Source organism: Rhinolophus ferrumequinum, chromosome 5, assembly GCF_004115265.2.
Source record: "Rhinolophus ferrumequinum isolate MPI-CBG mRhiFer1 chromosome 5, mRhiFer1_v1.p, whole genome shotgun sequence".
Lineage (NCBI taxonomy): Eukaryota > Metazoa > Chordata > Mammalia > Chiroptera > Rhinolophidae > Rhinolophus > Rhinolophus ferrumequinum.
This window is the reverse complement of record NC_046288.1, coordinates 51,110,119-51,136,029: the sequence shown is the minus strand read 5'-3', so window position 1 is coordinate 51,136,029 and position 25,911 is coordinate 51,110,119. Positions and strand designations below refer to the sequence as shown.

The 25,911-nt window shown below is 42.8% G+C and overlaps 1 protein-coding gene across 5 annotated transcripts; it reads left to right on the top strand.

Moving 5' to 3' along the window:
- Nucleotides 1-1,866: 1,866 nt before the first annotated feature.
- C5H4orf54 (chromosome 5 C4orf54 homolog) lies at nucleotides 1,867-22,999 on the top strand. Of its 5 annotated transcripts, none has more exons than XM_033106551.1 (4): nucleotides 1,867-2,076; nucleotides 3,649-3,748; nucleotides 4,588-10,023; nucleotides 18,281-22,999. In XM_033106551.1, exons 2-3 carry the CDS (start codon nucleotides 3,681-3,683, stop codon nucleotides 9,995-9,997), a joined length of 5,478 nt encoding a protein of 1,825 aa, XP_032962442.1. In that variant the 5' UTR covers nucleotides 1,867-2,076; nucleotides 3,649-3,680; the 3' UTR covers nucleotides 9,998-10,023; nucleotides 18,281-22,999. The 5 variants fall into 5 exon arrangements, 3 of the variants coding, with proteins under 3 accessions (XP_032962442.1, XP_032962443.1, XP_032962441.1); XR_004423057.1 differs by lacking the exon at nucleotides 1,867-2,076 and having other exon boundaries at nucleotides 3,396-3,748; nucleotides 18,281-18,408; nucleotides 19,112-22,999; XR_004423056.1 differs by lacking the exon at nucleotides 1,867-2,076 and adding an exon at nucleotides 15,095-15,157 and having other exon boundaries at nucleotides 3,396-3,748.
- Nucleotides 23,000-25,911: the final 2,912 nt, after the last annotated feature.

The following is a 25,911-nucleotide window of genomic DNA, read 5'->3' as shown; positions in this document are numbered from 1 at the left end:
TATTACTCCTAGGCTTATTCCTATGCATTACGTTTAAACTTTTATATGTACTAACTCCTTTGCTAGTGGAAAAATGTTAACATTTTACAATGAGTGGGAAATCTGGATAAAGTAATTTAAATCTATTAAGCCTATTGTTATCATTAGTATAACCACTTTTAATTAGCATAACACTAAAATTTACCATCATTCCACCGGTATTTTTATTCAGATGTACACTAACTTAGTAATATAGGAGCACCACTACTATTTTATATTATGTATTAAAAATTAAAGGTTAGAAAATTTAAGTGCCTTAGACAACATCTACCAGACATTTTGTCTCAAGAGTATTTCTAAATTGCTTCTCTTTATATATTCAAACTACGGAAATAAATACACAATTTTTTATTCTTTCTTGAAAAGGAGTATGGTTTATCTCATTTTAAAAAAAAACAAGTTTTATTTCTGGTGGTGAACTCTTCCTTCCTGTCCTTCCAAGTTTTAAGGACACAACTAAGGGGTTGCATCTGCAATGTGCATGGCACAATTCTACAGTAACGTGCTCTTCTTTGCACAGGAAGATAGCGCTACTTATTCATCCTGGTGGTACATATCGTTTTCTATTCACAGGGATAGTTTCACACTAATCCGGCCACTCCACTTCCTTGGACTCCAAGGTGACCAGCTGGTCCCATTTGCAGGCAGCTGGTTGAGGCTATAGAACAGCTAATTTGCCAGCCGTGGGAATGAGCCTGTGACCTCTACCTCATGGACTGAATCATCAACTGAGTGAGGGCTTGAGTCGCTCAGAGCTGGGCAGTCAGGGCTCCAGGACTTAGTCACTGTGAAAAGTCACGCAGACTACATGTCTTCATTCAACCTCAATTTTTTATCTATAAAGTGAGAATCACAATCTCTCGCATAGTGAGATGATTAAATGAGCTAAAATATGTAAAGCATTTACCTCAATAACTGAACAAATAGGCACCCTTTGGCAGCCCCAAGCAAAAAAAATAAATAATATGGTACCTTTCCTTTGGATGTAATTCTTAGGTGTGCCTACCTGGGCCATACTCTGGACCTTAAAAAGTGGTAAACAGAAAAGTCTCCTTCATATCATTGCGAGAGACTAGGTGTGCAAGTATTTATGGAAAGCCTTATATAACATTTAAAGTAATCAGAAAATCTCTCCTATTCCCAGAGAATCCTGAGAATGTCTGTGTACCATCCTTTCTCTGACTCCTACTTTGGGTCAGAGTTTAAACCTATCTCTTCACTTCTAGTCTAGTCATCTACATCTGATAAACTTTTCTTTCTTTTGAATGATATGCTTGTCTATCATAGTCTGTCACTGTCAGAGACCAGAAATATAACCATCTCCTTTTACCAACTGGTGGACAGTCTGGCCTTCATTCTTAATTTCTTTAATCATGTTAAAGTTTTCCATACTATGAGACATCTCACAAGACTTTCAGGGAATGCTAAGAAACGTTCTCTGCAGAGATAAAAATAGTGACATGAATCATTTTCTTTGTGCTCTTTGAATTGCCATATAAAGTTATCTACCAAATATACCTTGCCTGGTCTAGCAAGTACTCCTGCTTAACATGGGTTAATGCTTGTGACATTAGTCACTGTTAATTGCTCAAGAGTTGAGATCAGGTAGGCAATCACTGAGTTCATCTGTCAAAAAAATGACTGTAGTCATATTAAGGAATAAAAGACTCCATGGGTACCAAATGACTGCAAATCTTTTCAACAGAATTGAGCATGTTTCGTAGTAACATATACCACCTAGAACTCTGAAAATGACAGAGGGCAGGCAGTTTGGGGTAATTGTTTTACTGTACCCTTCAGTTGGTCATTGTTTTTCCATTTATGAGTTCCTTTTTTTTTTTTTTTTAATCTTTTAATAGAGTCTGTTCTATTCCAAATTCTCTGCTTGTTCGGTTTTTAAATAGAATACGTGGTTTGAATTAAACCCTACTTTTTAGAAATTGACTTTATGTGAAAAAGATTTCCCTACAAATTTTTTCCTACACTGGCATTCATTCAGATGGAAAAGAGAAAAGGAGCCACACAGATATTTTGGAGGTAAGTACCTCTTTTAGGATAACCTCTCTCTTTGTCTCTTGGGGAGATTTGGCTGTGCTCTCCGGAAGAAGCAAGGGTCTGGAAGTAGGTGTCCAGAACTTCAGGCATTAAGCAATTACATACTGTACCCAGTGCATCTGACCTTCCAATGTTATACTTTGCCAACTGAAGGGGAAAACTACTGAAATCTGTCAAGTTGTTATGACAGGCAGGGCCATATGGAAAATGCTGGAAAAATTCCTCCTTAGACTATAACTGCCTGGATGGGCAGAAACTCTGCCCTCTATTCATTTATGGAGTGTGTATGGCTCACAATGCTTGAGACAGTGTTCAGGATTTATTGTCCAAGGACTCAAAGCAAAACTAAAATGGGACAATACTCAGTTTGTCTGAGGAGCCAATTATATTTTATTTCATTTTACTTATAGGGTCAGTTTCCTTAATCCCTGAGTATATAATGTGTACACATAGGTTTATGATATGAAAAAAAAAGAAAACAAAACCCAAGAATGGTTATGTGCTTTATTTGTGGTCATGCAGATGAAATTGCCTAGTGGATGCATTGCTCCCTTCTGACTGAGCATCAGGGTGCCATGGAGAGTATTTGAGCATGGGAGTCAGCAAGGCTCTGGAGCATGATGGTTCAGATTCAAGTTCTGGAGCCAGAGTGGCTGGGTTTGAATTCTGCTTTATAATTCCTTATAATCTCTGTGCCTCAGCTTTCCCATCTATACAATCACTAGTGTAATTGTACCTAACTCATCAGGTTGTTACGCAGATTAAATAAATCAATATATACATATTTAAAAGTTCTTAAAATAGTGCCTGGCACAGAGTAGCACTATATAAGTCTCAGTCATAAGTACTATTTTTAAATTTTTGTTATCATTAAGAATCTAGGATTTTGTGCCATTGAACGTGGTTCTCCATAGTGAAAAAGTTAATTGCAAGTTTGGCAAATTCTGTCCCTCTCTCCTTCTTGTTCTTTCATTCCCGTCCTCTTTCCCTCCCTCTATTTCTTTCTCTTTCCTTTCTTCTTTTACTTTCTCTCCCCGGTGCTCTGGTTTCATATCCACATTGCGATACTTGATATTTCCAGACTTTCCTTACGTCGTGTTTTTAATAGCAATGATGTGAGCAGAAGTGAGTTGTCATGGGGAAGAGTGGCAGGGCACATCTCAATATGGGAAGGTAAATGCTTCTGTTGTTAGGGGCTCCCACTCCATACCTACCCCCACGCCTAACCAGGGGAAGGAACATTTTTCTGTGCGGGGGTGGCTTTCATGTTGGAAGGGGAAGCTTGATGATGTTATTTTTGTTCCCCACAAATGTGGATGTTTAAAATAGTGCTTTATTCAATCGGCATAAGTGACACATAGACTATGTATAGTGGTGGAACTGGGCCTGGCAGGTGATGAGGGCCAGATCTCATCAAAACCAAGAGTCGTGGTTCTCAACTGATAGTGCCCAAGGGATCTGTCCTGAGGATGGCCAGCACAGAACCCCCAGCATGGGTTGCCTGGCAAATTCACTTGCACAACTACTGATTTGTCTGAAATGGATGTACCTCAGAGCCAGTGAACCAGGATTTTGGCTTCGTTTCCATGGGGCATGCCAGCGGGTCACATTTCCTCTGTGAACCTCCCTCCAAGCCGCACTGTACTCATGAAGGGTAAGTGTGTTCGTTGTTCTTTCGTGCTTATTGGCTTGGTGCCCTGCAGGTCTGGAATTCAGCCAGTGTAACAGAATCAGGAGGCTACAGCTCTGGCTATATTTAATTGGAAGTTTATTGTTTTGTCACGGTTTTAGAAGTTTAGGGATCTTTTCTTGAGTTTGATTGGATAGTGTTGGGAGTTGAAGTAGTGTCAATTTTGATCCCAGGTGCTCCTTTTCAGAGACTATCATTAAAAGTTTATTTAATGCACCATGTTTTAAGTCTTTGAAAATTGCCCTTTTGTACTTCGAGTCAGCACAGTGAGGATTCTAGAAGAGACTCTACCTATTTTGAAACAGACATATTACGTTTCATGGAATGTGACTTTGGGGAAAAGGGGCTGGAACATTTTATTCCTATTAAAACTTTTATTACCACAATACCTCTGATTCAAGATGAAAGAGGAAGAAAATGCATAGCTTTTGAGGCAAACATAAAGCTTACCGGAGGTCCAAGGGCGATTTTGAAATCGTTCTAGATAGTCCTTAATTGATTTGAAATGCAACACAGAATTTGGATTTTATTTAAGAGCAAGAGAAAAAAACCCATTTAACAAGACTTGAGAGTGAAAGTAGCAGTGAGTGAAGAAATAATTTCATACTTGTTAGATGCCACCATAACAGGTTACACAGAACACTCGGTTGATTTGAATAAGACCCCACATGCGTCCTCCACCCCCAAATTTCTCCTTTCATCTCAGAGCCTCCTCTCTACCCTCAAGTGTGGTTTCACTATGACTAGAGAATAGACACTAAAAATATTTCTGGAATGACGTGACCCACTCTCGCCCCATCCAGGAAAGGGACAAGGCTTCACAAGAAACAGCACATGCTTTCCTTTCATTTCTGGGAGTCCCAGGGTCGACCTACAGATGCTGCTCCTTCCCTCGCCGATGGCATTCAGACTCCTAGTTGCCGACGGTGCCAGGCAAACAACTGGACAGAACAACTCAGCTACAGGAAGGTGGCCACAGTCTCGGCCAGAGCAGCAGCCCCCGGGCCACAGACCACCTCTGCCACCCCATCCAGGAGCCTTGCCTCCTCCTTCAGTCTTGTCAGGGCCCCGACACAGGGGCTGAAGAACTGGGAGGTGGTAGCAGCAGTGGCAGTGGTGCCTACAGTCTTGGGGCCAGTCCAGGCACGTGGGACCCTGCTTCGGGCAACTCTGCGGCCCCTCCAGGGCCAGGGAGAGACCCAGGACAGCCCCAGCGCTCACCATTGTTTCTTCTTGTCGCTGAAACCTAGGCGAGGCCTCAGCATGGAAGCCGCTACTCCTGAGCTGAATCCGCAGGCCAGACTGAGGGAGGTGGGGGACCGGGTGAGCAGAGCTCAAGATAGCCAGGAGCTAAAGCAGCAGCTGCAGCTGCTGCCTAAGCCATCAACCTCCTCCCAGAGAGAAGTGAAATATGTGGAGATGTGCGCTTCAGCTGGAGTCCAGAGGGAGAGTCCTGGGACCATGAAACTTACCCCGGAGTGCTCCCCTGGGGATCAGAGGGACTCTAGGAGTCCCAAGGAGAAAGTCCAAGATGAACCCAGTGGTCAAGAATGCAAGGCTGCAACCCCCCAGAAGAATCCTTCTTCCTCAGAACACTCCAGATCCCAGCTCTCCCGCACTGATAAGGGCAGCAACTTCTCGCCTTCCTCCTCCTCCTCCTCCCCAGTGGACACAGCAGAAGGTGGCCTTTCCAAGATGGATGAAACCACCATATCAACAGGGGCTCTGGCCACTTCATCTTCATCTTTAGGCTTTGAGAGTGACAGTGGTGAGAGCGCAGTGAGCTGCCAGCCCAGCGGGGGAGTGGGAGGAAAAAAAGCAGCAGAAGGAGGGGCAGGAGGGGGAGGAAAAGATGGGACAGAGTGCAGGGACATTATTGCCAAGTCTCAGGGCAGCAAGGGCCCCCCAAAACACGAGGAGGCTCACTACATCACCACCCACGAGATCCAGCTGACTGAGGTCGAGCAGGACATGGATTTCGACGTGGGGCTGGCCTCCCGCTGGGATTTCGAAGACAACAACGTGATCTACTCATTTGTGGACTATGCTTCCTTTGGTGGCAGCGACGAGACCCCGGGGGATGTCACCACCCCGACCGAAGAGGAAGACAACAGCTGCTACCTCAGCACCACTCCCAGCACCAATGCCACCCGGACACCCAGTCCCACCAGCAGTGACCCAGCTCGCCCCAGCGCAGGCAGCAGTGGTCGCGACACCAGCAGCACGGAAGTGGGCAGTGGCCCCTCTGACAGTGGCCCGACTCCCCCACCCACTGGGCCTGGCACTGCCACTGGGCCTGAGCCCTTGCCGGAGCCCCCGGAGGCAGCTTCAGGGGCAGCAGCCGCCGCAAGCAGCTGTGGGAGTGCAGCAAGCCAGATCCTCCTATCAATCAAACCGACTTCCCGGGCTATAAATGAGCCTAGCAACGTGCGTGCAAAGCAAAACATTATTTATGCTGCCAAGCATGAAGGCGACATGAGCCTCCGAGTCTCTACAGCTGCTGAACACAATTCAAGTTCACTGAAGCAAGACCGGGCTGCAGCGGTGGCTCAGGACCATGCAAAGAAATTCATCGCTGTCCCTGCTCGCCTGCAAACCCGGTGCGGGGCCATCCGGGCGAAGGAGTTGGCGGACTATTCCAGCGGGGCCTCCAGTGCGGTGAGTGAACTGGACGATGCGGACAAAGAGGTCCGTAACCTGACCTCCCGCGCCTTCCGGAGCCTCGCTTACCCCTACTTCGAGGCTCTGAACATCAGCTCCCGGGAGTCCTCCACGCTCTCTGAAGTCGGCTTTGGGCGTTGGTCGACCTTCCTGGACCTAAAATGTGGGGGTGTTGGAGCCAGAGTGGAACAGAGCCTGCTCAGGAGCAGTGCGGCCTCGGTGGCCGCAGGTCTGAGGAAGGGAGGTGGGGCCAGGACAACCGCAGACCAGCTTTACATCCACTCCAGGAAGTCCCAAACCAAGGCCTTGGAGTTCGTCGTCAGCAAAGTCGAGGGGGAAATCAAACATGTGGAGACACCTCTCTGTTTCCAAAAGCAGGTCCAGACGGGCTCCCGCGTGGTCACTCTTCTCGAACCCCTGAATTTACGCAGTGAGAGCAAAGCCAGCTCAGCCGCTGGACCCTGCAAGACCACCAAAGGTTCCAGCAAGGGCCCTGGGTCGGTGTACACAGATGACGGCTCTGAGACATCTGAGAACAGTAAGCCTGCCTCCCGTGCAGAGGGCCCCCAAAAGAAGTCCAAGTTTGCTTCCAGCCTGCTCAAAAACATCATCTCCAAGAAGATGCAGCGGGAACATGAGTTCAAAATGGAGAGGGGAGAAGTCATTGACACATCCCACCAAAACCTCTCCAGCATGTCCAAGGAGCCAGGGAGCACTCCTGGGGGTGAGAAGCAGCGGGAGAGGAGCCTGCAGAGACAGAGCTCTCGCCACTCGGAGGCCGGCTCTGAGTACACGGTGCTCAGCCTGTCTGATGCAGGTGGGGAGGGGTCCATGGCCGGGTCTAAATCCCCAATTTTCAAAGCCAGTGCTCCTCGGGAGAACAGTGCAGGCTCTGGCCGAAATATCACCGACGGACACACAGAGGAAGCATGTGAAATTAAAAAGAGTGCATCAGAGACTGTCAAGGGCATCTTCCTCCGTAGTCAGAATAGTGCATTCCGATCGTGGAAGGAGAAAGAGGCCGAGAAGCGAGAAGAAAAAGCCCCCATTGGGAAGCTGAAACTCCCCAAAGGAGGCGACTGGAGGGCTGATCTTGGGGAGATATCTGCAAGCAAGTCCACTATCATGTCTCGTCTCTTTGTCCCCAACATCCAGCAGACACCCAAAGACAAACAGCCAGGGAAACAGGCCACTAAGTACCCTGCTGCCCAGGCCACCTCCACGGCAGTGATCAAGCCCAAGGTTCCGGAAATCAAGATCCGGCTGGGGAGTGTGCAGCAGCCAAGCTCAGACTTCAACATTGCCAAGCTGCTCACGCCCAAACTGGCAAGCAGCAGCGCCTCTAACCTCCTCAGGACCATTGAGGACAACACCAGGGCGCAGCAGAAACTCTTCCGGGGGGACAACCTGGAAAAGGTGCCCCACTTCCAGGTGAGAGACGTCAGAGACAAGTCCAGGGTTCAGGGTCCCCTCCACCAGGTGAGGGATGTCAGGAAACTCATCAAAGGGTCAGGCGATAGCAGTGACAAGGGCAGTGTTACCCCAGAGCAGGGTCTGACCGGGCCCAAACCCAGGCAGCTGGCTGCTGCAGCTGGTGGATCCAGATCCCTATCCCCCATGGTGATTACATGCCAGGCCGTGGTGAACCAGAGGGAAGACAGCATGGACCGAGAGCTGAGGGAGAGCCTGGGCAAAGGCGGCAGCAGCAGCAGCGGCTTGAATTCTTCTTCTCCAGAAGGGACAGTCTTGGTTCACAGGGCATCTGGCAGGCTGCCTGTGGCCACCATTGCCCCCAATAAGCCTGAGCAGGGCTCATATCTGCCTGTGCTCAAGATCGTCTCCAAGGCTTCCGCTCAGAAGACCCCAGAGAAGGCCAAGGACGAGGAGGTCAAGGAGGAAGGGAAAGGTCCTAAGCCATCACGGAATGCCCTGGAGAAGCTGACTGCGGCCGTGAGGTCCATGGAGGAACTGTACAGTTTCAACAGGAACGAGTGGAAGCGCAAAAGCGACCCGTTGCCCATGATAACAGACAGCCATGTCCTGTCGCTCATCGCCAGTGAGGAGAGGGGAGGGGCTGGGGGTGCTGAGGGCGACCCAGACAAGTTGGCCAAAAGGCTGGGTGAGGTGGGAGAGCGGGGCACAGGAAACAAAGGCGGAGTGGTCCTGCGAGGGGGGCCCATGGAGCGTCTGCAGCGGAGAAACTCCAACCCGAGCGCCGAGAGTGTGTCTGCCCGAGCTGCTGCCTTTGAGAACCTGGCCAGGGAAAGGCCCCGGTCCCTCTATATTCCCCCAGTCCACAAGGATGTGCAGAGAACCCAGCCACTGCAGCCCCTCCCGCCCCTCCCCAGCAACCGGAATGAGTTCACAGTGAGTGCCAGCAGCACCCAGAAAACTGGGGGTGTTGCTGGCAAGTTTCCACAAGGGCTTTCTCCAGAGAGTCCTTCAGCAGCAAAGGGCATCAAGTCTCAGGGACTACGGTCCCTCAAGATCTCTCCAGCCACCAGGGCACCGGTGGGGGAGGTGACCAATAGGAAAAACGGCAGCAATTTGGAAAAGAGCAATAGTGACTGTGAGAATTACCTGACTATCCCTCTTAAAGGAAGTTCTGCAGCTGGGGAACTTCCAGGAAGGCCTGGGGCTGGGAGGGAGGGGGCACCAGCCTCCTCAGTGGCCACTCTCTGCAGCTTGCCGCCCCTGAGTGCCCGCAGTCAGGTCCCCAGTAGTCCCAAAAGCTCCCATGTCAGTGGAACCAGCCGGCCAGCTTGGCGTACCAAACCTGACAACCCACGGGAGATGGTAGCTGCCCCCCCAGGGCCACAGAGCCCCGAGCATCCCCCCACTGCCATCTACCACCAGCAGCCACTGCCCTTCCCCCTGCAGGGGGCCCAGCCCCAGGTCCTCTGCTTCTCCCCACCTGGCATGCCTGCCCAGGCACCGGCAGGCTCAGCTTCCGTCCCCACAGAACCCTTCCAGCAGCCTCAGCCTCAGCAGACCCAGCGCAAGATGCTCCTGGATGTGACAACTGGCCAGTACTATCTGGTGGACACACCAGTACAGCCCATGACCCGGAGACTCTTTGACCCTGAGACAGGGCAGTATGTGGACGTGCCTGTGACCTCCCAGCAGCAGGCTGTGGCTCCCATGTCCCTTCCTGTGCCTCCCTTGGCACTGAGTCCCGGGGCCTATGGGCCCACCTACATGATCTACCCTGGATTTCTGCCCACGGTGCTGCCTGCCAACGCCCTGCAGCCCACACCAATTGCTCACACTCCAGGGGGCAGTGAGCTCTCCCAGATGGCTGCAGAGCCCCCCAGCAAAGAGGCAGCTTCAACATTCACCGAGGCCCCATACTTCATGGCCTCTGGTCAGTCCTCTGCCTCCTCTTCCTCCTCAGCGCCAGCAGCAACATCCCAGCTCGTGGGGGCCAAGGGCTTCGCCCAGCTGCACGGCAAGCCTGTCATCAGCATCACCTCGCAGCCCCTGGGGCCGAGGATCGTTGCGCCTCCTTCCTTTGATGGCACCACCATGAGCTTTGTGGTGGAGCACAGATGAAGAGCAGTCACCAGGAGCAGCTGCTGGTGAGTGAGTGTGACTTTGATAATCAGGTTTAAGGGATTAAGAGCAATCCTATTTCTTTGTGTTTGAAGTAGCAGATTTACAGCAGAGGAAGCTGTCTAGAAATGGGCATTTTGGATGGTTAGAGAAAAAACCCATCCAAACCATTAAGGAGCTAATTTTCTTGCCAAGCTTCCGCCTCTCTCCACTCCTCTGTTCCCATGGCCTTTCCCCCTTTGACGTTTTCAAATTGCCTGAGTGTTTTTCTCACCTGTGAGTAGGAGGGAAGTGAAGCTTGGATCTGCCAGGTTAGCTTTTGGTGAAGGTTGGCAGCGGAGAGAAACAAAAACCCGGCCTGGATTTTGTGGAGCGAGACTCACTCTATTCCTGGCAGCCTCAGTGGCAGAAGGCAGGACATCCGGAGAGATCACTGGGAACACCAGTTAATCTGGTTGCTCCTCGGAAGTGAGGAGAGTCAAAACCTGACATTTTCTTGTTACGAGGTTTTTTTAAAATCTGCAGAAAAGCTTCTCTCCCTCCTCTTCATAGTCCTCTTGAGGTATCTTATACAAAGAGACTGATTTTTCAAACTCTTGTGTTTCTATTTTCAGATGATCAGAATACTTTTTCTTAGATGAATTCAAGGTTTTTAAGGTAACACACACACACACACACACACACACACACACACACACACACGAGCACACCCTTGACCTCTATGAGAGAGGAGATTACAGAGCTGCTGTGGCTCCTGGGTTTGATTCAGTCCATTCAGACTGAATCCATTACTCACAGCTGGCAGTTCCTACAAGGCATTCGTTTTCATATCTGCATTCTCTCCCTTCAAAAAGAAACAACTTCCACTTGCCCCCTCTAAAGGAAATAAGACAAAGTAGATTCCTAACACCTGAGTTAATCCAACTTCACAGACAGGAGTCCTTGATAGGTTTGCCTGAACCCAGGACATATCAGATCACACACATCATACGGGGGCAAACTTCAGATATGAGTGCAAAGATGTCAGCTCTGTGGAGACAGACTGCCCTCATTCTCCTGTTCTCTTCAGATTAGAAAGGATTGACATCATAAATGTTTCTTGGACTTTCCCTTGTTGGTAAGATTATACCTAACCAAGAAAGGAGATGGAGAGGAGAGAAATCTTTTCTATTCTCGTAGGAAAGAAATAAGCCATTTCTTTTCTAAACTGAAAAAGAACAGGGGGACTTTCTTTTCATTGTGCAATGAAAGAGCCTTACATTAGGAAGTAGGATCATTAGATTAGAATCAGAGCTTCTTCTTCTCAGCAATTGTGTGTTCTTGGGCTGCAAACTCTCTAGCACTCAAGACACTCATGTGTCAATAATATCTACTGCTCAAAATGAATGTCAGATGATATAACAGTGTATGGCAACTTATAAATCTTTTTAAAATTAAGGGATTGTTACTGTGCATTACATTTATTGGACTGCAAGACAGCATTAGGCCACTGTTCAAAAATCCTTGGGTCTTCCTCTAAGAATTCAGGTGAAAGCACAAGCCTCATTTTACTTGCACTCTAGAAATAGATGATTTGAATTATTTTTCTCCAAGAGTTTACCACAGGCACTGTGTGATGAACACAAACAAGGATGGGGAGGATTAAAGATAAATATAATGCATTTTTTGTCTGATGTAGAAAATAAAGCCAAAAATTAGTATGCATGTGGAAGATACTCAGAATTAGAGAATTCGTTTTGCAGAAGGAAAGGAGTAGCCTCTAGACAAAAGCGTTTTAATCTTCTGGACAAGTGGTATGTTTACCTAAGGCTATTTTGGAGCAGCTAATCCTGTGAGGCCTTTTTGTGAGCTGTGGAGGTGCAGAAGCAAGGGGAAGGGAGGACAGGGCTCAGAGGAGGGGGGAGCCAGGCACAAGCTCCTGTAGTGTCTGTCCGCTCAGCAGCTGCCTTTGGCCTTTCTCCTGTCTGCTGAGTCTGGAGAGATTAGGCCTGGAGTTGTCTCCATCAGACCCAAATATAAATCAGAGTTTTTAGTATTCGAGATTTGAACTGTGATTATTTTGAAAGGTTTTCCCTTTTTGAAAGCACAACCGTTATTTTAGTACACAGCCCTAAAGATAGAAGGCAAAAGCTGGCCTCGCGATTTAAGGAGACTGGTGATGAAATAATGATGAGCTTTTTGTGTACAAGAAAACATAGAATTATGAAAACTCAGACGACTAATGAAAATCCTTCAAAACTCACCTTCCTGAAAGTTCTATGCCACTTGCCAAAGAAAAGTCAGATACATAAAGAAGTGTGTAGTTCTTTTCCTTGTGAGAAAAAAAAATAAACATTGTTCATATATATTAAAAATTCCATTGTACGCACTCATTCATCAACTGGTGATCATACACTTAGTCCTTGTGAGAAGTCTTGGAAGCTGGTTTCAGTTCAAGAGTTCCTTTGAAAACCAGACGTATCCCAGAGATTTCCCTTGAGGTAGAGTACGGTTTTTTGGTGCCCCTTTGAACTAAATCACATAAATGAATTGATCCAATCACATTTCACAGAGAAGAAAACGGGGGCTTATAAAGAAATGGTTTTGCTGAGGTTCCCAGACAGTGAGAGAGCCAGGACTACGGAGCTGACACTTAGCTCCTGGGCCACACGATGCTCTCTGCAGGCCACTCTGTGTGTTCCTCAGTTGGAGGCATGGAGCGAAGGAAGACTGGGAGAGGACTGCAGTGAGCTCTGAACTTGCAGCCAGGAAACCAGGGATCTAGTTTCTGCCTCTCTGGACATTTGTAAAATGAATGTTTGAATAAAAAGCACTAATTCCCTCATTCTTTCAAGAAGCATGAATTACGTGTTTACACTCTACCAGCCACAGTGTACTCTGCAGTGACTATAAACCCCCATGTGACCTACTATGGTCCCATCAGCCAGGAGCTACACTCCAGCAGGAAGACACACATTGGACATAAGAACTGCAAAACCAGTGTTCAAGTCCTGTCTTAACCTTTAAGATTCCTTCCAACTCAAATAATAAGTATTTCATCATCTATTTTTAGCTGCATGTTGTAACTGGGAGCTTTGCTTTCTCCCCCTGTATATATTTGAGCATAACCAACTGCTGTTATCTCTTCCTAATTATTCTGTTACGAATGTCCCTTTAGTTTTGTTTTTATAGGTGGGTCTTTCCCACTTCTAATAAGATAATTAGTAATATTATTGATTTTATTATTATCTAGTACATCATAGATTGTGATAAATGGATGGGGCTGTTTGTAGCCGGTGCCCAGTGGCCAGATAGTAACAGGAACCCATTTGAAACACACCAGTGGTTTAGGCACACCAGTTGCAAAGCTTCACTACTTTCTCTTTTTCTGTTAGGACTATTCTGTTTTAGATCTTTGTTGTTCGTTCATTTTTGTTTTGAAAGTCCCCGTTGCAAAGGATCTTTGATGCCTTTTCCAGTGAAATTATTTTTGTCTTAGTTTCCTGTCATTGAAGGCATGTAGCTATATTTTTCCTTCTCTGATATATTCACTTTCATGCTTTCTCCTGCCCACCCACATATTTTTGTTTTAGGATTTTAATTGAAAATTGATACTAAATGCCATTTACAAGGGCAGAAAGATAAAATAAATATGTAATACTAACAAAAGAAAACTTTAATTGCCATTATGCCTGCTCTGCAATGGGTATTGCAATTATTTTGTTTAATTTGAATGTTTTGTTTTTTTCCTGTGAGGCTTTATCCATTTGTTTTTTCATTTCTGAGTGTGCTTTATGTTGCTTCAACATGTCGGTCTTTCTTTTCTCCTTACTTCCTTGGAATTATTTCTACCCCCTGAATAGAGCCTCACAGGTCAGCAACTGAAGTGGAAAGAGAAAGGGGGCTGGATGCAGGTGATCTATTTTTGTAGAGTGTCCTAAGGGGCCCCTACTGGGGTCCTTAGATTGTCAAATCCCATCCTCTTGTGGTAAAATTGCAATAGGAAACTGGAGCTCAGAGAAGTTAAGTGGCCCTTCTTCCTTCACTGTCCCTTTGGGGTAGAGTTGGGTGCCAACCCCTGAATCACCCCATACCAGAGTCTTTTTTCAGTTTTTTTTCATTGCATTCCTGTCCCCTTCTCCTTTTCTCCCCAGGGTCACTCTTATTTGGTGGTCCTCCTGCCAGTGTCTGTCCCAATAGTTGACTTCCCCTCCCTGTTTTCCTCTCTATTTGTTTGAGAATTCACTTTCTGTTTTTTTGCTTTAGTTTATTTATTGTGATTTTATTCCTTGTTGTGGTTTCTCCTTTCCCATTCACTTCAAGCTGATTTAATTTACCGTCCCACTTTACTTCTCTCCTTCTCCTTCCTTTTTTGTTTGTAGTTTCTTTTTATCACAGACGGGACAATTTAAAGGGCTGGCGCTTCCTGCCAGCTCCCTCACCTGCATGGGCTTTGGATCTTTGTGCAGGAGACCAGGTGGCTGGGCTGGGGCCATTTCATTTTCATGTCATTCCATTATTACATTCCTGAATTAATTCGTCTGTTTCTATTTTTTCCTGACTTAGTTGTTACTTCCTCTCCCAATTATTATGCCGGGGGTACCAAAAAAATGTATATGCATGACTTGTGTTCCTCTATTGTTATTGGTATATATTGAGTATTACAATTTTGGTACAGTTTTTTTTCCTTTCTTAAAGTGTGTATACATTTTTTTTTGCACCCTCTGTCTATGGCTGTTGTTTTATTTTATCCTTTTAATATATATTTTTTTAACTTTTCTTTTCTCCCTTTCTCTTTTCTTGGATTGTAGCTTTCCTCTAGCTCCTAATTTTGTGCTTTTCTCCACAACTTTATTGCCTTTATTATTTTCTTCTCTACCCTTTATAAAAATGGAAAATAATAACTGATGTGTATTAATCATTTATTATATACCAAGACTTAACATCATGCTGTCTGATTCTTAAAACAAGTAGGCACTACTTTTATCCCTATTTGACAAATGAAGAAATAACTTCATTTGTCAACAGGTCAACTGGAATCCAGGCCCTTTGTGCTCCGTGGCTGTGCTCTTATACATGGCCCCTTGTTTGCCCCTTCTCTTACTCTCTGCCCTCCAGGTCTCAATTCCTTGTTGTGAACTGTCCCCCTTCCCTCATCTGGGAAAAAGGGAAAAGAATAAGGTAAGAAATTGACCCAGAATCTGGTAATATCTAGCATATACTAAGCCTCCATGTGTGTTTACCGTCTGATTGAAAAATTAGCTGTCCTTCATTATTAGAACAATTTGTGTTCCAAAGAGAAATCTGAGCCAGTGTCAGCACTCCTAGGGGCTGTGGCTCCCAGTGGTGGAGTACAGGTAACCCCTGTATAACACGGTTGTTAGGTTCCTTAAAAATGCCGTGTTATTTGAATCCATGTTATACAAAACAAAGAACTAGTACAAAAAAGGGGGCTATGTTCCAAAAATTTTTAAAAATATACTATTATATTTTTATAATTAATAGAAATGTCTTTATTAAAGCAATTTTCACCAAAAGTATAACATATTAATATACATTAAATAATGTTTGCTTCGTCATCACTACTAAGCACCATTAACCAAGGGCATTTTCTTTTTGACAAGATATCTTCATCCTCTGAACTTAATACTCCACGAACAAAATGGATTTAAAATTCTAATATATTTTAAAATTCTGCAGTCAAATCTGATACGGCATCCATGCTCGAATGAAAAATTTCAAATGAGATATCTTAAAAGCTCTTATTACATTCTGTGTTGTTCGGGGATTTCCCTAATTTCAAATGAGATATCTTTTGCTCTTAGAAGCTCTTATTACGCTCTGTGTTGTACGAGGATTTCTCTAATTCTCAAACTGTATTAGAGTGAAACTATTCTAGGATGTTGTGTTGTACGAGGGTTTCCCCCAATTCTCAAACCGTGTTAGAGCGAAACTGTGTTCTAGAAGTGCCATGTTATATGGGGGTTATCTGTAATTGTGTGTGTATATGTGGCAGGGCAGGTGTGGGATTTCCACCTGAGAGTGGGATGCCCCTGGATGCCAACTGGTTCATGCATTTTTGTTGGAGGGGAGTACTGTGGTTTGACTAAAGCCCAAATATGTCACCTTGAAGTCAGGAAGCACAGGCCTAAATTCTTGTACTCTCACTACTCTGGAGGCGTGACTTGCCCTCTCTCGACCTCAGTTTTCTCAACTGTAAAACGAGGATACCTTGTAGAAGTGTTGTGACCATTCAATTATAAAACCATTACAAAGGAAAAACCAAATAGTTCATGGCACATAGTAAGAGTTCAATCTGCCTTGGAGACTGTAACCTCATAAATGCCTCGGGAACCCCCACTCCCCGTCTCTCAGGGGCCTTCACCAGAGCAGAAAATCAGTCCTTATCCTTGCAGACTCCTAGGGCAGTGTCAGCACTTGTATCCAGGATTGCTTTATATTTCCCAAAACTGTAGGCAATGTCTACAGTTCTGCAGTCGCCTTTGAGCTGGCTGATCTCTTGGGGCAGGTCAGTTGGCTGTGGGTCAGAGTACTCTAGTATCCCTCAAAGCTTTCCAGAATGTTATACAACTCGGGGCCTAGATTGCCAGCTGCATGTAGTGATTTTCCTCTCTGTCTGGGCACAGTCCTGTGCGGAGCAAGGGAAAATCTGACCCAGCATCCCTGCTGAACTCTGTCATGTGTTCAGTCCTAGTATCACAGGAAGTCACCCAGGCCAAACTGCCTGGTGACACAGTGTAGTCACTGACCCCTCTCATCTTTACTGACTTTTTCATGATCCTCTGGTTAAACTGGTGATTTTATTATTTTATTCTTAATAGGAATTAGAGCAACTTTATTACTTTCAAGACTTCAAATAAAATTCCTCTCAAGTTGATGTAAGCAGAAACAATGCCCTGTGAATGAATGAAAAGGCAATGTCTGGAGTATGGATTCTGAAAGTGACCCCAGTAGATTGTATAAACAGGTTTCTCCTCTGTTTCTCAGCCTGCTCTCACCGTCCTGGAGTGCCCCCGGCCCCTCACTGTCTTCTCTCTGTCTCTGTCTCTGTCTCTGTCTCTGTCTCTCTCTCTCTCTCTCTCTCTCTCTCTCTCTCTCTCTCTCTCTGTTTCTCTCTCTCTCTCTCTCACTCTCTCTCCTTCCCTTCTTTCCTTCCTCCCTCCACTCTGTGTCTTCTCACTTTGCTCAGGGAGTCTTTGCAAATCTTGCCTCATGACAAAACTCAGCCTGAGTTGTTGTCACATCCTTGGATTGCACTGAAATGATTCTTCATAGTCTTCTATTTTCTTCTCCTTCTCTTGTAATTGTATTTTCTTTTCCTGTTGCTACTTTACATGTCCTCAGGTAGAAAAACTTAAATTTAGCAAATGAGAAGTCTTTAAGCCCACAACAATCTCTTTCATCTTGAAGGTCATTCCTTAATAGAAAATACAAAAGAATAAAATACTCAAACATAGAATATATACATATGAAACCATATTATTCTTATAGACTTTTAAAAAATCATATATTTAACAGGTCAGTTTCTAGATGACAAGATTAAAATATCCCTTGCTGGCTACTCTGATTATGCAATAATTGATTAGATAACTATTATTTGATACTTCTTGAAGGTTATTTTTCACATGATAATCCTCTTAATCCCTCACAAATATTATCTGCAGGCCACTCTGTTTTAGTCTTCATAATATTATGTTTAAATATCAACTCTCAAGTGTTAAAAAAATGTTCTGTAGGCACAGTTCTAGAATACTATAGAGCGAGGAAGTCTACAGAAAGGGCTAATTTTCAGTTAACATTTGAATATGTCAATGCTTGTCTTAGAATGGGTTTAACTAGGTTTAAGTTCTAACTAGTATATTTCATTTTAAACAAATGTACTAGATGAAATTCCACATAATTTAGGTAGTAATCATTCACTTTACAAGATTCTCAGTATAGAGTTCACTCATTTAACTAGATTGCTAGCTCACACTAAATTTCATTCCAGAATGACATATGTATTACATCTCTTCTATGGATGATTTCGATGAAACTACACATTTAACTCAAATCAAGGTTCAAAGAGAGGTTCCACTTTAAGTACTTTCTTCAAGTCAGTATAAGGTCTAATAAGTTCAGAGACATCTGCCGAATACATTTTAAAATGTGAACGTCATCATCATTAATATTGAAATCAGCCAAATAGTTAAATAAAATGTATTTTGACATTTTTTTGCTTCTTTAAAAGTGAGATTTACTTTTAGAACTAACAATCTGTTCTTTGACTATGTTTACTTATAGGAGCAAGACAGAAAGACAGACCTCTCTTCTTTAATCTGAAGGTTGCATTATAACAGCACCAAGAATTCATCTGAAAAACTTCCTCTACATGTGTTATTCTTAGTATTTGCTTCTTATAAACCAAGTGTGTAAGTTTCTATATTTTCCTGAACAACCCTGTTAAGACAGTTTGTGTTATTTTAGTTTTACTAGGCTGATTGAATGGTTGCATTTTTTCCCCCGTAAAACTATTTCTTTTTATACTTAAATACAGGATATAAGCATTCTATTCATCTTTCCCTCCTTTTGACTAGACAACAATCCCTTAAGTTTTTTATAGTTCAATCAAACCATACAACAGCATAGGTTTGGTTGTATTGTAAACCAAGCCAACAAACCAGTAATTTGGATCACAAATCTTGTAGGTCCTTGGAATATATAAGGACTAGCTGGCAGAATTATAGCACATGCTTGGATTTTAAATATGTTGGGTCTGTACTTTGAATCATATACCAGCCAAGCCTAGTCATTCTCCTGGTTATATTCTCCATGTTCTTTTCTTGGATTTAGCATGATTTCAGATGTGATGGTGAAAAATAGTGGTGTTAACCTTTATGCTTTAATTTTCCCATTTGTACAGTGTCATGACAGTATCTGTTGCCTTAAAATAGAATGACTTAAAATACTGAAGAGCTAGTGATTTAAAATTAAGCCTTTAGTCTCAGGAAGGTATGAAATATTTATTTCCCTCTAGTAACCCAACCTTTGTTAAGTGTGTATAGCATTTTTTTTTTTTTTTTGGTCTTTTTCAATGATTCCCGTCATAGTTGCATATACTCCTGTCTCTCACAGATTGTTTGGAGTCTGACGAGTGACCTGTTTGGGGTGATAGAATAGAATGTAAGCTCTGATTCAGTGGCTCTGATTTTCTCCAGCCCTCGCCATACCAATAACTGCGACCTAGGATTACATCACTAGTTCCTTATGGTTTTAAGAGATGTTGAAAATCCAAATCACAGAATTTTTCATGAACAGTAACTATTGACTCAGTTGTAACCCAATTCTGAAGGTTATTTTAGTGAGTGTTCACAGTGAGTCTGGAAGAGTTAATCAAACAGATAAATATTTAGCTTGTCAGAGTTAATGGATGTCAACATATATTTGACAAATGTTACATTGGCATAGTTCTTACTTTAAAAAAGAATGCCTTGAAGATTATCCCAGGCTTTTTTATTTAAGGATTCTCCTCTTATTTACTTATTTATTCAAAGGTAAAGCATTCTGGTAATTTTTTAAAAAGCCTATTTTGATTTTAGTGGTCATCAGTATTTGGTTTCTGCTTAAAATTGGTTTTTGAAACCACAGAATTTTATGCTATTCATGACTGACGTTGAGACTGATTTTTGTATGGTTTATGAAATCTCATTACTTTGTAGTTATGCTTCTTATTTCAGACTCTATAAAAAAAACAACTCAATTTCACTTTCAGGGCCTTCCTTAAAGTAATTTTTTATCTAGAAAATTGTGGGCTAAAAGAAAAGTTTTGAGGGAGAAATAATTCCATTCATCATTGGGCTCATGGGCTATGTAATGGAGTGATGTCTCTGAGACATGACACATGAAATATGAAACAGCTCTGTGTATGGAAAAGATGCCTTGTACCATATTAGGAAAAGTGTTATTCCTTTGTCATAGAGGCCCTCATACGCGGGTACATCAACAGATTCACCTCAGAACGTACTTAATTTTTCACCACTGGGGAAGTACTTATATCAGCCCTTCCTCATTTTCAGTAGAGATTGGCTGGGTATGAGATCACTTAATACTGAAACAAGAAAGTAGAATCAATTTCGAGGATCTCAAACCTATAGTACTCAAAAGAGTGCTATGAATTCTCAAGTATTAGGTTGGTGCAAAAGTAATTGCAGTTTAAAAGGTTAAGAATAATTGCAAAAACCACAATTAATTTTGCACCAACCTAATATTTGACCATATCTAGTGAAACTTATACAGGATTTGGGTGGGTAGTACCACAATTGATAAGACTATTTTAAAACCATGTGTGACTTTTAGGAAAATCCAGTAGTCATGTTGAGTTGTCAACTGCTTGCCAGTTTTTCAGAGACTCTCCTTCCTGAGAAAATGTGGTCAAGTTCTTACTTTCCACTGGTCTAGGGGCTCCATTTTTTTTTTAATTTATTATTTATTATTATTTATTACTTATTTAGCACCAGTAGATCTGAGCCTTAAGTTCTCATATTGAGGTAAACTGAGACAGAAGCTAGGAAAGAAAGGAAAATGTCTCATTTTGGGGTCTATCAGAGAGGCCACATCCTCTGAGGAGCTGTCCAGGAGGTAGTAAATGTCTAAGTGGTTAAGAATGTAACCTTAAAATAATATTCTATGAATATGACATCTTCTATTGGTAATTTTATGGTTCTCTAATTTCCTTAAACCATGCAAAGCTGCTGGGCCATTTACTACCTCAAATGACAGGGAGGAACATTTTAAAAGACATGAGGTAAATCCAAATCCTCATTGTCATTGTTATTATCTCTTGAGGTCACATTGATATTTGAAAGAAGTGGTTGTGCCCTTCCTCTTTCAACCAAAGTTAAGTGGAATGAGAGTTTATGAACCTTCCAACCCACAAAAGTGTTATCCTCACAATGTCCCTTTAGCTACTGAACTACCCTTTTATGTTTTATGGACACAAAACTATTTGTAGCACAACAAGCATGTAGCATTTCCTAAATAGCACCTTGAACTTGAATCTACTTAGACTTGCAGAGTGTGGTTTTTGCCATTTTCTCTCAGCGTTACAAGTGTGACTCAGTTTTCCAGAGGAACCACAGGGCATTGTGTGTCGGAATCTTAACCCATTTCCTTTTTTTCCTTGTTGGTTAAATGGTCAGGTTGAAATATGCTTTATTTGAATTGTTTTTGGAAAACTGAACACATTTGTAACCAGTATGAAAATTTAATTCACCAGAATGCTTTTTTTTTTTTTTTTAAAAGCACTCATTGAAATTGCCCTCAGGATTGAATAAAGCTCAGATATGCAGTTAGTGACTTAACTTACAGGCTCTCTGTATGTCGGTATATGTCTGTGTGTATATTGCTCTCTATATACAATTGGCTAAATAAGTTAGAACAAATTACATTTTGGCATCTCTGTGATAAATCTCAAATGTTAACGCACATTTCAAATTCATCCTTCTATCACTAGGAAATACCTAGTGACATAAATTTATTTTTCTTAATTTCAGATTAGACTTTATCATCCTTTCCTCTTAAGGAGATTTAATGCATTTTAACTATTTTCATACTTTGTGTGTTTGCTATGAATTGAAAGCTCAGCTACCTGAAATAATACTTTGGACTGCAGGACAGTACTGATTCCTAAATAGATTGACTATAATCTCATGATAAGTATATATATATGTGCATGAGAAAACACATTCAATTATAGTCTCTGTGTTTAAAAATTATCATGTATACATTTTCCTATGTGGTGCTTGAGGAGTTTCATTCTACAGTTTACAAGGTGTAGGTTTGCACCCCAAATTCTCAGGGTATGTTATTTTACCCAAATACTTGAAAGAAAAAGGTGCCCTGTATCTTACCAGTACTGTTGAGGGGAAAAATTATGTGTAGGTTTGGTTTAGAAAACTACTTATAAAAATCAAATTCATAAAGTATGTTAGGCTTTTACATAATTTCTAAGGAGATATACATATAGATATGATATATATTTTCAAGAGACTGTTTCTATATTCTTAACTAACTTCTGGGTCCTAAGTAGACCTCACAGGTGCATAAAAGCATTAAAAAAGCATGTAGCATTTGCTAAATTGTATCTTGAGCTTGAATCTAATCAGAATTTCAGACTCTGGTTCTCTGGGGGAGAGGGAGAAAGCATATTTATCTGTGGCACACGTGATAAGGCCCGGGGGGGGGGGATTCTGAAAATTGGTCTTGCTTGTATGCCCCATATCTCCGAAGAGAACTGAACATTCACGGAAGTATTTTAAGCTGTCAACATTCTTGTTTCATGTTGCAACTAGAGCACATTTTTAGACTTATTCCTATTTAATTCATAATGGTGCAGAATAAAACACATACATAGCACATTTAATTTGATTTTTTTTTTAAGTTTTATAATTGCTTTTTACCAGCTAGTGTTAATGGCAGAAAGTCCTTTCAAGGGCTCCCTGAATTACCTGTAGTACCTGAATCTATTTCTAGCAGGTGGTCCTTTTTTTTTTTCTCCCTTTGAAGATGTAGTTTCGTTTTTTACATTTAAATCATATTATTGTACAGTAAAGACAATGGTGGTTGAAAAGAATGTGAAGACTGAAGAAGTTATGTCCCAAACAGAGGAGAGTAAATTGTGTGATGAATGGAGAAAGACATTGGATAATGCTGAATTATACCCCTGACTATGAAATAAGCCAGTGGTAAATGGGAAGAATGTGAAAAATTGAACTGTTCTCAAGATGGAAATCTTGGTGGAAGAGTTCCTACCTGAAGTCTGATGTGACTTAATTATAGAATGCAGTGAGCTTGGCCAGTGGGACTACGAATCTAGCCCCACATCTCTGAGAGTTACTCTCAGTGTATTGCATATGGAGAAAACTAGGACTCTGTGAGACTAGCCTACGTACCTTAATTGCCAGCCTTTGTAAGTGGTTGTGCAATCTTGTGTAATGGTCTTTTATTTTGACTCTTGAAAACAATATTTTGTTGTTGTTGTTGTTGTTGTTGTTTTCCAGTAAAAGTAACTGCAAAGAAAACGTACATTATTTGTCTTTATTTTAACTCAGAAACAAGCTTTGGACATTTTCATTTTTTTCTGTCTTCTAACTAAAATCCTTCATTTAAATAACGTACTCTAATGTTTCATACCCAGGGTTGTATTAGTTTTGTATTGTTGCCAGAACTGCAAAGTTAGTGACTTAAGACAGTGCAAATTCATTACCTTAGAGTTCTGGAGGGCAGAGGTCTGGAATGGGTCTTTCCCGGAACCCCTAGTATTTTACCTGCCTGACCAAAGGAGTGTAAGTGCTTGCATCATTATGTAGAACTGTGAGGAGCACCTGCCAAGGTGTGTGATGCTCCACTGACACCAAAGAGCAACCTAGACAACAGTGTCCCTGAGAATCCACACCGAGGCCCAGGAAAGTTATTCTAGTGACCCCCTTCAAAGCCTGAATACAAGAGGCACACATTTTGGAGACTTACTGCACAGTGAGGATCAATGCTATAACGTGCCCCTTAAGTCATTACTCAACTGAACTCTTTATAAACCTTAACACGAAAGCCCCAGAAAGACTTGAACCGCCATTCCACATGGAGGGACATCCAGGATTCCTCACATATGTCCCGGATTAGGGGTGACAGGGCAAGAAAGAAAGTTGAGGACAGTTCCAGGCCTGTATTTTCCTAAGTCACCTCTTGCTGCCAGCTCGTTTCTAGTGAATTCTCAAATTCCACTCTCCATCTTGCCTCAAATGTGTACTGTTTTATTCTGCATTGCATTACCCCACTAGACTTCATTGCAGGACACGCATCCAGCCCCGAGGATTCCTGACTCGAGACTACACATGTGGCTGGACTTTTCTGAAGCTTTTGGGTGTATGGGATGGAGACTAGCAGGTGCTCCCTCATATGGCAGTCAGCTGCATTAGCAAACTCCTTAAACCTGAACTACTGGTATACCTCTGCTTACGCAGCTCCATGCCGTCTCTGGCACTAGATAATTTTCACTGGTTGTTGAATTCATTTGGGCTTCAGCCATCATCCCTAGTGCTAGAGCCCTCTCCCTCTCTTCATCCTCTGCTTCCTCTGTTCCTTAGCTTATTGGCTCAGAATCTTCTAATTTCCTGTTATTTCTTATATAGAGCAATTTAGCCACCTATTGAAACCTTGCTAATGCATATCCATTAAACTATGTCCAGAAGACCTCACCTTCATAAACAAGCATGGCCATTGTCCAGTTGTGTATTGTTGAGAAAGAATCCACCCCAAAACTTAGTGGTTTAAAACCCACAAAAACCATTTGTTTAGCTCATGAATCTGTAATTCACACAGGGCTCAGCATGGAAGGTTTGGTTCTGTTTCACACAGGGGCTTGACAAGGGCTTGGAGAATATACTTCCAAGATGGCTCACTAACATGACCAGAGAGTAGATGCTAGCTATCAGCTGGAGTTCAGCTGGGCCAGCCAGGAATCTCAGGTCCTCTTCAGCTGGGCTTCTCCATGGGCTCCTTGGGCTTCCTCAAAACATGTAGCTGGGTTCAACAATGAATATCCCAAGAGCCAGCAAGCAGATGCCGCCAGTTTCTTAAGGCCTAGTTCAGAACGTGGCATAGCATCACTTTTACCATACTCTATTTGACAAGTAATCACAGAACCCAGATTCGATGGCCAGGAACATGGATCCCCGCTCTCAATGGAAAAGTGTCAAATAATTTGGGGACATGTTTTAAAACCACTATTTCATTAAGGGGGTATTTTTAAACACATACTTTTATAAAAGGAACTTTAAAATCAAGTCTTCGATTACTATAGGCTCAAAGATTCTTGAAAGACTCTAGAATGAGACTAGTATATATAAGGTTTGGTGGGCATGTATTTTTGTGTGTTGGGCATATGTTAGAGTCTCACAAGGCAGAAATCACTGTTATATTTCTAGTGTGGAGGCAATCAATGTTCTTTAGGAATGAAGAAAAGCCTACTATATGCCAAGTGCTCTGATTCATGAAGAGGTTAGGATTTCAGGAAGCCGTTAAATATGGTGAGAATGCCTGATATGCTGATGAAGCTAGCTAGTCTAAGCCTTGTCAAAGGCATGGATATTGAAAGAGGAAACTGGCTACCAGCCACAAAGAGATTCATGCCAACGACTCAGCATGGGGCAGGCAGGGAGCAAAGAGGGCTTGGTGTGAAGAGACCAAGGGAAACCAGAGCAATAGCAAGAAACTGAAAGTGAAGAAGCTGTTTAGTTGTGTCAGAAGCACAAGGGAGCTACTGAAGGGGCAGGTAAGGGAGGTGTGTAGGAAGTAGCAGCACAGCCAAGCCCTTTGATGGAAGTTTACCCAACAGAAGTGGTATGAAGAGAGTCATTAAAGACATAGCAAAACTAATATGTTCTTTTGCTCCCTTTCGTCAAGTTGAAACCTGACCAACAGATGGTCCCTTGAGTGAAGTGTTCTCTGAAGGTGTATATACCTTCAGTACTACTGGATAGAGAGTAAGAATAAAACAGGTTTTATTATATATGTATGTATACTCGTATATACAGACAAACACACTAGATATAGTATTGCAGGATAACATTATTATGTTACATAGATTATTATAATGTGAGCATTATAGAGATAAAATATTACCTTTGGCCTATAGTTAGCATTCAAGAAATATTGACTACTATAATATTATAGCATTTCTGTTTCTGAAAAATTCAAATTCACTGCTGTATAGGTTGCTTACAAATACTCAAATCAATTTTGGGGGATATCTTCTATTTATAAAAATAAGGCATATTCTTTGAAGGAAATTTAGAAAATGTTAAAATGTTCTGAAAACTGAAAAGTAGGGAAAATTCTTAATCACTCAGAGAGACCCACTACACAGATTGTCTCTAGGA